General features: G+C 31.9%; 1 protein-coding gene across 2 annotated transcripts in view; it reads left to right on the plus strand.

Annotated features, from left to right (window-relative positions):
• Positions 1-12,500, plus strand: part of LOC145268303 (sodium- and chloride-dependent glycine transporter 1-like) — a 177,618-nt gene that overhangs the window by 78,165 nt on the left and 86,953 nt on the right. For both annotated transcript variants that reach the window (XM_080123736.1, XM_080123734.1), the window contains 3 exons: positions 4,587-4,767; positions 7,074-7,205; positions 11,984-12,266. In XM_080123736.1, the coding sequence (XP_079979862.1) occupies positions 4,587-4,767; positions 7,074-7,205; positions 11,984-12,266 (596 nt within the window). The remainder of the gene's footprint in view (positions 1-4,586; positions 4,768-7,073; positions 7,206-11,983; positions 12,267-12,500) is intronic.

A 12,500-nucleotide genomic window follows, 5' to 3' on the forward strand; every position in this document is an offset into this window, starting at 1 on the left:
ATATTTTTTTAAATTTCACACTAAGCTACTTGATGTGTCTGGGAGTGTTCTTACGTAGGGTTTTTAATCGGAATATGTTCGATAAGTATCGAAAATTGATGATCAAAAAAATTCGATTAAAGAAGGAAGTCCGATTTTTACCAAAGTTAACACTTTTATACAACCTAACATCACAAATGCATTTTAGAAGTGTTTTCACCGCACAAGCAGAAAGTCCCAGTCTATAAAATCTACTGTGGATTCTTTCATAAGACAGGGCGCGTTTGTAATTAATTCATTAGAGCACAACTGAACCATGATACTCGATTTTTGTATGGTCAAGTGATTATGTGATCATAATTTTATAAAATCAACAGTTGGTTCTTTAATAAGACAGAGGCGCATTTGAAATGAATGTTTCTGCTTAGAGAACAATTGAACCATGATACTTTACTTTTGCGTTTTAAACTTTAAGTAACTACATTATCTACAGTTACTTTTAGAAAATCAACAGTAGATTCTCTATAGTGCAATATAGACTACAATATATTATGGGCTAAGTTACTATAAGGCGTAACAGTATTTCTTCTCCTTTTGTCAGAAATATCGTCCATGGAATGTGGGGTCCAAAAGACAAAATAATGAAAGCGAAAGCTACAAGACTGCAGGGATATATATTCTTTTTTACAACTGCGCATGAACACATTTTTCATGGCTACTTGGCCTGTTTTAGGAATCACCTTGAGTTTTCACCGAATGAAAACAGCTCGAAATTCAACGCAGTTATCGTGGTTGTCAATTGGCTTGTATTTAAAGGTGAAGATAAAATGGCTTCCAAGCATCTTGTTCTTGATTAAATGTTACAACTTATCAAAATTAGTTTGGCATCCATTACGCTTCCACTCATGAAAAAAATTGGCATTTAACATTCAAGAGGAATTCATCTCGGATAGGAAAAACAAAGAATGTGGTCATTCAATCGGAATGTCTACTGTTGAAAAGGCCATTTTAAACATAAGCGTGATAGGCCGACCGACCGACCGTCTCAGAAAGACGCATCTAAAATTGTTATTATTAATTTGAATGGGACAGATTGATTGACAAAAATGTTATTTCAAGTTTATATGGCATAGAGTGGCGGAAATGCTATTTTAAATTTATATTTAAATATCGTTATGGCAGGTGCCCGTCTGAACTCCAATCTTGCCAAACATTCACGAAAAACATTCGTCTAGCCGAAACCATTATCAATAATTTCCCCACATTCTTTATCTGTGCCTAAACCTACACGTAAATTCCATGAACAGAGCTTATTTCTTTGGAAATTCACGCCTGTTTGCCTGCTTTCCAGATGACTACAATATGGTTGTCTTCAAGTCCAACATAAACAAGTTCTTGGTGAGCTGTCCTCTTAAATGATCCAATTTACCAAATTTCCACTACTAACAATTACTAAACTAGTATCCCATTGACTACCGCACATCTATTAGGTTTTATCCTCGAGTCGCCTCCGGGCCTTGTTAAGTGTTGACTCCTTCTTTGTAAAAAAAAAAAAGAATATGGGACAGGCAGGACAAAATAATATTTTAAACTTACATGGTACAAACTAAGAAACCCAGTATTTTAAATTATATGGGACAGACTGGCTAAACTCGTATTTCAAAGTTGATGAAAATGCTATTTGGAACAATGAAAATATTGCACTGTTATTATTATTATTATTACTTTAGTTTTTGCCTTTTCTTTTTTATTTACATCTTTTATTTATCTATATCATCTTCTCTTTATCTTACCCACGTGATTGTTTCTCACGTGTATATCTGTTTACTATTATCCACATTAACTTCACATTTGTATACAATTTCAGAAAAGAGATATCTAGGGGGGGGGGCTGAATTTTTTTTTTTTTTAAAGGAAAGATACCGAAACAATGTTGCATCTTTTAAAATTGGACCAGAGAATGAACCAAATCGGGATGAGGATAGTGATAGAAATAAGTATAGAACAAAAAAAAAATTATCAAAAATAATAGGAGGAACATAACTGCGTTATGTAATTGGGTGAGGGAGCTACGTAAGAACGTAAGAATAAAGAGGAATTTGAATTAAAATGCTCAATAGTAGATAAAGCTAGAAAGTATAAACCGAGTATATCAAAAGATGTGATCTATGTTTACTTGAAGCATACCACATAATGAATTCCGAAGAGGAAATTGTAAACAAAAAGTTAGAAGTTATACAAAGCTGTCTTCATAGAAATTAATTCCTGTTATTATGCTAAAATCCTCATTGAAATAAATTTGAAAAAGAAAAATTTATTGAAGATGTTGAGGGTAAAATGTAAGTGCGGAAAGAGAATGCTTAAATTTAATACTAAGATTTTGAAAGGTTACAATAAATAAATTAATAAATTATTAGATCATCAACTTAAAATATAGAAACTAAAATGATCATAACCTAAATAAGAGAAAAAGAAGTAATGCTAATTTTAATAATAGTTAATAATTTTAATAATAGTTATGGATAATAAAATAGCACCCGAGTAATTTCAATATCGAAGATTAAGATTGATTAAAATCAATTTAATCAAAATATAAAATTTAAGAAAACAAAGTGAGAAATTGAACTGAGATTGTCATAAAGAAAAGAATGTTACCATTATAAGTTTAAAATCAAACAACGGTGATTAATAAATACTAAAGTATAAATATCAAAATATTAATATATAAAATTTCGATAAATTGATCAATTGGTTAAAATTTACTAACTGCAGTTATCTCTCTTTGAATATCCAGGGATTTTACGGATGAAAAAGGAAATATAATAAATTACAATAAAATACTTGGATAATGATAAGAATTGAAAAGATAAATAACCAGTATGGGATAAAATAAAATTTTAATTAATAATATGCAAATTAGCCTTTTAATAACCGTTCCTTCTAAATGAATGAAATGTTAAGCATTGATTAATCAGTAGATCGTAAACAAAGCTTGTACGAAACTATCAGAGATTGTGGAAGAAATAATGGAGCATATAAGTATAAACTACAATTTCAATGGGTGTATTAGTATTTAGAAAGAAATCAATTAAGTAAATAAATTGGGAAAGAAAACATTTATTATCATAAAAACTTACAACAAATTAAATCCATATTATAATAGGTAATTGGTTGAAATATTAGTTAAAACGTAGAAATGCGAAAATAGGGCGATTACTATATACAATGGCTACCGAAAAATGAAAAAAATTAAAACATAAGGATGGTGTGTAGGTAGGTCCAACTGCTTGTTCTCTTAATATACAGGTTATGAATGTATTCATATATGTATAAACAGTCTATCTGCCTGTCTGAAGAGTAGCTCTTTTAAGTGATATAATATTAAAAATAGTCCAAACAGTTATGAAACGATTGTAACGCATAGGAAAATATACAATATGATGTTCTCATTTAATATTTTGTTACCTTGATTTTTTGCGAAAATATTATACATACATACATACATATACATATGTATGTATATATATGTATGTATGTATATATATATATATATATATATATATATATATATATATATATGATTGAGTCAATTTCTTTTGACTTTGATTTTATTGGTATATGAACATTACAGGAATTTTATTATATTAAACTTTTGGTAAAAAAAAATTAATAAGGTATATATATATATATATATATATATATATATATATATATATATATATATAATAAAATATTTATTTCAAAACTGTATATACATATTTCAAAGGCAGACCGGTGGTTTCATTGTATTGAATCAACCATTAGTGGTTGAATGACATCAATACAACTCACCAGCGACTTTTTAAAAGCGAAACAACGGGAAAGTAAACAAAGAGAGAAAAAAAACGCTAATAGGCCGTCTTTGAAATATGTATATATAGTTTTAAAATAAATATTTGTATTTTCAACTCTCACATTTGTGATCGAGCACTTTATTTGATTTCTTTTCATCGCCTCCTGACACGCTGTATATATATATATATATATATATATATATATATATATATATATATATATGTATGTATGTGTGTGTGTGTATATATATGTATATATATTTATGTAGATGTGTATACATATATATATGTGTGTGTGTGTCTAGAAATTTTATTAGAAATATATTATTATAATATTATATTTAAACCAAATTCAGATTTATAATTGTAATCTATTTTATTTATATCTTTAACCCATATTAATTTTCTTATCAAGTAAATCCATACCTTTATTTTAATTTTTTCCAAACACATCTGCCTATACTTTTAATGCTAGGTTTATTTATGGTGTATTTTACATATATTAAAAACCCTTCCCAATACTTTGCTGATGAGGAAACTTTGTTTGTTAAAAACACTATTTGTAAAAATTATTGTCCGTGGCTTAATGTCTACCACAATAAAAACATTGTTTTCCGAAACGATCGTACAAACTATTGATTTTGTTGTTGTTCCTTCTTGTGAAACGGATTTTTAATTTAATTCTATTTTGAATTTTAAATTATCAATCACATTACTGAATATACATATATATATTCAAATCTTGACAAAAGTTTTTACTTTTTATTCTTCCAGATTTCACAGAAAATGCTTGAATCGAAAAGTTGTACTGTCGATGTAGCAGCTCCATCGGAAAAATCTACAGAACGAGCAAATTGGGGTGGAAAACTTGATTTCATTCTAACCTGTATCGGTTACGCTGTCGGTCTAGGAAATATCTGGCGATTTCCGTACCTTTGTTATAAAAGCGGTGGAGGTATGCATTTTTTTTCTTCTTCTGTTTTAACGAGATGTGCTTGAATCAACTTGTTATTGCTGTACCCTCCCACCCAAAGGAAATATCTCCGACTCACCTGACTAGCAGCAAAATTACACACCTCAATTAGTATAGTCATAGATTCTTGAAGACGTTATATTTATAGAACTTGTACATACTCCCAACTAACACGACAATTAGCAAAATCCCACCTCTTCACTGTTAAGATCTCTAGATGCTGGAAAGCTCTCTTCTCGTATACTTTCTTAGCTCAGACTACTAGACTTTGGAATTCTCTCCCTGTTTCCTGCTTTTCTGATCGTACTAACCTGCATAAGTTTAAATGTAATGTGAACAGACATTTTGCTTCTCAACTCCCCACAGTCCCCTATTAGACATGATACTAAATAGTAGTTCCTTGCGTTCCCAATGATAATATCCCTTGTTTGGGGTGAAAAATAAGAAAAGAAAGAACTTTGATTGTTTGTCTCCTTGGACCGTGTGCCTTTCGGAATTCCCCTTCTGCTGTCTATTTCTCCAACTAAGCCTCAGGAATTTAAATATAATTTGAATAAAAAGCTTGATACCAAGCTCTCCATCTACGTTGCCACTCTCTCCTATAAATCCGTCCCCTATCATAGTAGCTCTTTATGCTTCAGTGGCAACATGCCTGTTTCGGGGCGAATAAACGTTTGAAAAATAAATCATTTATGACGCGCGATATCCATAAAGTAACTTTAGTGTGCACGGCAGATGACGGAAATAACCGGAAACAGCTGGACGAGCCTTATTACAAAAAAAACACAAATTGTTACATCCCCTCCCCATGTTAAGAATGGCGACGACCACTGAAATTCATAAAGTAATACATTAGAAAAAAAAATGTCTTAATATCCAGAAAACTACTTGCCGACCGTTTCCGGTTCTTCCCGTCATGCAACGGGCACGCACGAGTAACGTTATGGAAATCGCAGGTTCATAAATACAGAGGTATCTCAATAAGTAAATAACGCAAGCAAAATTTTACGCTTAAAAAATTCAAATTTATCATGAAAACACACATCTATTGACAAGACTGTATGAAAATACAGTTTATATATCTGAAGTAACGGACTTATATTTAAACCAGGAGAATACAGAAGGTAAAATTTATTATCCAAACAGAACGGTTTTGTACCATCTTTATGTCTCTTTTGCGGATTAAAATCAACATATAATTGTAACCGAGCCACCAGAACTCCTAGCAGCAGCAGCTGCATGATACTCATGCAAATGACCGAGCCAGTGCACCATGTGACATCAGGAACAGAAAAACAGAAAAAATGCACTACGTGGCAGTGAGGAGAAAAAAGCGTGCACGACTGAAAGATAAACCCTACCAAACCTGAGCTGCTGAACCTAATTTGCCCCTGTGCCTGGCCTCATGGGAAAATTTTCGAAAAAAATTTAAATGCGTTAGTAATTTCTTGCCGCCAGCATTCAGCCTTCGTGTGCCAGTCTGCCCAACAGGTGGAGCCCTCCTTGATGCATAGGCCCATTTGCATCATCAGAATCATCGTCACTTTCTCCTTCATCGATATATTCATCACCACTAGCGTTACTTGATTCAGAAATTCCTGATAAAATTCGCCTTCGTCTGAATAAGAATTTTTCATTTTATCCAATATTTGCTGCACCATAAAACTCGTTGGTCTCGCTGGTTCATCATTATCTCGCTTCATGGCTACTTTAGTCTACAAAACAACTCACAACTCCGCCAAAACAAAGGAAGCCACTTGCAGAACGTTAGGCTTGCACTAAATCGAGGTTAAGCAGCGATTGGGTAGCTATTTTTAACTCCCTGAAAACACAAAAACACGTGGTCGGAAAAATACCGGTTTAGCGGTAACTCAGTATAAATAATTTTCGGAAATGACCGGTATATCGGGAATTCAGTCTAGTAGAGTTAACGTGTGAATCCATGGTGTCAAGAGACATTTTAGCCCATGTCGAGACAAGATGAACTAAGAGACTTTTCAAACAAGATGCAATGCGTTATTTTGGAAAGTACCATAAATAAATGCCTTTTATTTCAACTGAAAAAGCTGAGTAGAATTTATTTTCTTTTGTTTGTACATTTGCGACTGTCTCGGCATACAACGTGTTGGGTCCAAGCGTTAAAATGTAACTATGCCGTTGAAGAAGATTAACGAATATGTTACATAATACTACTAAAACTTATGAATGGAATCCTTATTCAAATTTTGATTCAAAATCCATTGCATTGTTATTATTTATTTATTCGTTTATTTATTTTTTATTTCCAGGAGCCTTTTTCATTCCATATTTTTTGTTTTTGGTCCTCTGTGGAGTACCACTTTTCTTCCTTGAAGTGTCTTATGCTCAGTTTGCCAGTCTGAGCCCAATAACAATATGGCGGATAAGTCCTCTTTTTAAAGGTGAGTCTCATCTTATATATTCTGCTGATAAAAGTTTACCTCTTATATGTTTTAAAAAATAATGAGTACAAATTTCTGTAGAGCTTATTTGATTGTTATCTTGTTTTTGGTCATCTTGGTGGTTCACAAACGATGACGTCATCCCCTAAAACAGATCGAAGATAACCATGCACAGTGGATGACGTCACAAAATGATAACGCCATCCATCATATTAGAGAGATATGGTGGGGGTGGGGGGTATCTTTTACCTAGACAACCCATAATACGAAGGTTTGTAGGTGGGTTTCTAAGCAGACATTATCGATGGATTGATGGATAAATTGATGCCTCCCTTTAGTCTCAAAAGACAAAGGATACCCCCTGTAGGGGCAGCTGCGCGTTTAATTGTGAGGCAAGGTTTATGCAATCCCCAACCACACCTCTCCTGAATCGGCACTGCTTGAGTTCAGTGGCAAGGAAAAGTCCAGGACGACTGGAAACAATGCCGAGATAAGCAGAGAGCACATACAGCACCTGGAAGTCCCAAATGGTCATCCATTTAGTACTGACCTGGTTCAACGTTGCTTAACTTCAGTGATCCAGCAGGAACGGGTGTGTCCACGTGATTATGCCGTACATTATGCAGACATTGTTGACCCCCCTGGATATCTAATATAATTCTGGTAAACTTACTTGTTTGCAACAAAAAAATTATTTCCATTTTTTTTTTTTTGTATTATGATAGCCTTCTATGATGATTATGTATCAGGGGTCGCCAAAGTTACGGAATGGGGAGGACATATTGCAGACTTTATAGAGCTATGTGGGCTAAAATAATAATAGTAATAACATAATTATAGCATAATATAAATTGATAATCTTAGTAGTAAAATGGTGAGACTTATGATAAGTCTTATTCTTATGATATAATGTATTTTATATGAATCACTTCATAAGTCTTTCAGTAATTCTGACTTAAACTATTTCAATAATCAGTGTTGCGTTTCATTTGATAAGATTATAAGATTTACTGCCAAAATAAGTTGAGACTAAACCACTTGTGTTATGAGAGCCTTCTATGATGATTCTATACAGTAATAAAATACTTAGACTTATGATAAGTCTTATTTTTATGCTACAATGTATTTTATCACTAGAGCTATGACGACAGCATATTCTTTTCCTTGTTTTGATTCTCAGGTATACATCCATTGATATATGTTTTTATGTAGAGTGATGTGGTAGGTGTATCAGAATTTTTGTAGAAATTATTGACACCCCTAACACGAAACTGCGATTAAAATATAAAAAACTCGTAATTTCTCTTTTAAAAGTGGGTTGTTTATTTTCTTTATGGAGTATACTTCCAAAATAAACTATTAAAGTTGTTTTAAAAGTAATAGAAATATTTATTTAAAAAAAAAAAACAGTAATGAAATTAATTCAATTTTACAAGTTCAGTATTTTACAATTTTTAAACTTTAAAAATCTATCAAAATTTTTCTATTGATTCTATTTTTACGATATTTTCAGGGTCAATGTGAAATGTTATGCTCTTTCCAATAAACCGAATATATTTTAGACAAACGTTTTTTTTTTAATTCACCCCCCCCCCATTTTGAAATGTCTATTAAAAAGTAAATAATTAATTTACTCACCAAAGTTTTATATATCACAAATTGGAGATAAAAGATCAATAAATAAAATATTTAAATTTAAAACAAAAAAGTAGTGTTTTTTAGAAATTTACCTGTAAAGTCCGTAGTTTAAAACCTTTTTTTTTTTAAACCACGTTGTTTGTTTTTTTAATTTTTGTTTTAATGAAACCTTGGTCCTTGCTCCTTCAATTGAAAAAAAAATTAGAGTTTGAATTACATTTTTCGAGTGGTTATAAGCTTGGAAAGACAAGGGGTCGAATTAATTCACGCCCCACCCATTTTGAAATGTCTATTAAAAAGTAAATAATTAATTTACTCACCAAAGTTTTATATATCACAAATATAAGATAAAAGATCAATAAATAATATATTTAAATTTAAAACAAAAAATAGTGTTTTTTAGAAATTTACCTGTAAAGTTCGAAGTTTAAAACCTTATTTTTTAATCACGTTTTTTTTTTAAATGAAATCTTGGTCCTTGTTCCTTTAATTAAAAAAAATTAGGATTTGAATTACATTTTTCGATTAGTTATAAGCTTGGAAAGACAGGGGGTCGAATTATTCAATATTTTTCACAAAGTTTCTGACACACCTAGTGATGTGGTTCTCGGTTGACTAATTGTGTCTAACTGTGTCGGATGTATACTCTCGAGTCAAAACAATGTAAAGCATATGCTGTTGGCATAGCCCTATTTATCACTTCACGACATGAAATATGAATCTAACTTAGGTTTTCAATATCTTCTTGTGATGTTAACCTAAGTAGTCTAAATAGTTTTGTAATCCTCAAAATAAATGATAATCTGAAGAAGTTAGATCCAGAGAATATGCAGGATGGGGTAAGATTTCCCAACTAAATTCTCACAGGTCGCTAATACTGTGCAACACCGAGCACTTCATAAGATTTTCCATAATTCTGGTTATAAAATGTAATGGCAAAATAAGTTAAGACTAAATCCAAATTTCCTAAAAAAAAAAAATCACATCAATTTTGTTCTCTTTCTCAATATCAACATATTTCTATTTCTGCCACTGTGATAGCCTTCTATGACTTGCTTATATATATATTACATGCAATGCTTCAATCAAACTACATCTCTTTATCAATTATCTTTATATATTGAAAATAATAAGTTTATATATTACTACCAATTCCGCCCGGCTTTGCTCAGGCCCTATGTACTGTTCATCACTTTACGTGCCTATGTATATATTAAAAAGTGTGAATATGTACGGTAATGCCTTTCTATATAATAGTCTTCCTTAACTACCATAGAGAAAGTTGGTAGAGACCTCTGAAGTCAAATGTTTTTAAAACTTTGACCCAAATTTTGACCCCTTAGCATTTATTGTTTTGGGCTCAAATAGAATTATAAAGTTAGATCCCTGTTCAAGTAATCTATATCTAAAATTTCAAGTGTTTAGACCCAACATTGGCGGAGGGGTTTGGTAGAGTTCTCAAAGGTCAAATCGTTGAACTTTGACCCCTTAACAGCAAAATTTCTGACCGAAAATCGATTAAAAAGATTTTCTCAAATCTCAATACTCCTTATGCCAAATTTCGAGTCTGTCGACCGAAAACTGACAGAGTTATTTGGTAGGAAAATGTATACAGACACACAGATGGACACTTTTACTTTTATAGATATATAGATTAAACGTTTTCCCTACTAGCTGCAGGATATGCACACTAACATTGACGAGTGTCCTCCAAGCCTTACGATCTAGGATCAAAGTGTTTGTTTGGTATATGTTCGTCCATTCACAAGTATTGTCCATCTTTTATTCTATCCAGTTTTCGGCCAGCTTCCTTGTCTTATGTCTTCAAAACATATTTTGTGTAACCCTACACTGGAAGGCTTAACATTACCAAACAATCTCAAGACTTTACTTTTGACGACATGGGATATTGATGGGATGTCATTAAGTTTTTGCAACTCTGTGATCCTGATATGATCAGAAAGTTTATGATCAATAATGAAGCACGTGGTGTGAGGTTGGAAAGTTTCTACTTTCTGGCGTCATTTTACAATTGACACATTCAAGTTCGTATAAAACTACACGAAAGATATACTGGATATAAAAGTTGAACCACGGTCTTATAAAACTTTGATTAATTGTTGCCAAAATTAATCTTTTTTTTTATTTACATCTTTTTAATTTATAAGATAATTCAGTGTAAGCAACTTCTAAAACTTCCCATCTTTTAATTACACAAGGATTCGTAAAGAATTTTAGAACCACTTTAAATGACTATTTGAAAGCTTCGAAAGTCCTTTCAGATTTGAAAGGGTCACGAGGTTATTCATCCTTTTCATTTACCGATTAACAAAATATGTTTGACTTGATCCAACTGTCTTAATTGTTTACAAAGAAACTGAAATGCATTAGGATGGATTTAACTAAATCAATTTTTTTGAATAGCATTTTTCAAATTTCGTTTCAGTTCTGTATGCTTGATCAGAGAATTTATGATCAATAATGAAGTGCATAATAATTAGTATTTGAAAACAATTGGCAGTACTTACAAAGTCAGTCCCGAGTATTGACTGAGAATCTCTGAACCCGTCCCAAAATGGCCTAAGCAGGTTGCAATTTGAAAACCACCTTTTATTTTCTATTTTATTATAAAGTTTTACAACTATATTTAATTTTATGCTTAAAGACTAAAAAGTCTGTTTAACTGTAACCGTAACCTAAAAAAAAAAAAAAAAAAAAAAGAAGTGGTCAACTACAGTCGATGGCAACTCATTGGGTATTGTGCAGAGATGTAGGGGAGGGTTCCACTTTTTTCTTAGGATTGCTCCATTTACCCTTGATCCTCATCTTATAATGCCAAGTAGGGGCGTCAAATACCATTTTGTTTTCATCTTTGATATGACTGGATAAAGGATTGAACCCTGGTCTTCTGGCCCAACTGGTGAACTTTCTAACCATTATAGAAAATCTAGCCTAACCAACTTTAACCTAACATAGTGACGCATTCTTTTACATTTTTTTTTATTTATTTATTTATTTATTTTTTCAGTTTTTAAATTGTTTCGGTCATTTATGAGACTAGCTCGGACTTTTCATAAATACTCAGAATTGATTTCATAACGGACCCCGATTCATGTCATCTTTGATTCTCATTACCACAGGTATTGGAATTGGTATGGTTATAGTGTCTGGAATTGTGTGTGTCTACTACAATGTTATTGTGGCATGGACTTTATATTATTTGTTCATGTCCTTCCGGAGTGAATTACCTTGGAGTACCTGCACGAATACATGGAATACTGATAGTTGTGTTGAAGATGGTCATTCTAATAACAGCCATCATCTGAATGCAAGTCTCTACGGAAATAGTAGCCACGCTTTACTAAATTCAACGCTGATATTTAACCAGACAAGTCCTAGATCTGCAAGTGAGGAGTATTGGGAGTAAGTCTTTGCTTTTTTTTATAATTTGTATTGTTTAATTTTTTTTGTTTATAATCTGTATTGTTTAATTTTTTTTTTTTTGCTATTGTTTTAAATAAACAGAAAATATCACCTTCTTTTTAATCGTCTTGAAAAATAAAATAAAATAAAGACAAAAAATCATGTGACAATGGCGTTCTGCATCTAGTCTGGTGCACTGCAGCATTTCATGTGACTATACAGTTGAAGTTGGTG

Source organism: Euprymna scolopes, chromosome 43, assembly GCF_053919585.1.
Source record: "Euprymna scolopes isolate OS-2025 chromosome 43, ASM5391958v1, whole genome shotgun sequence".
Lineage (NCBI taxonomy): Eukaryota > Metazoa > Mollusca > Cephalopoda > Sepiida > Sepiolidae > Euprymna > Euprymna scolopes.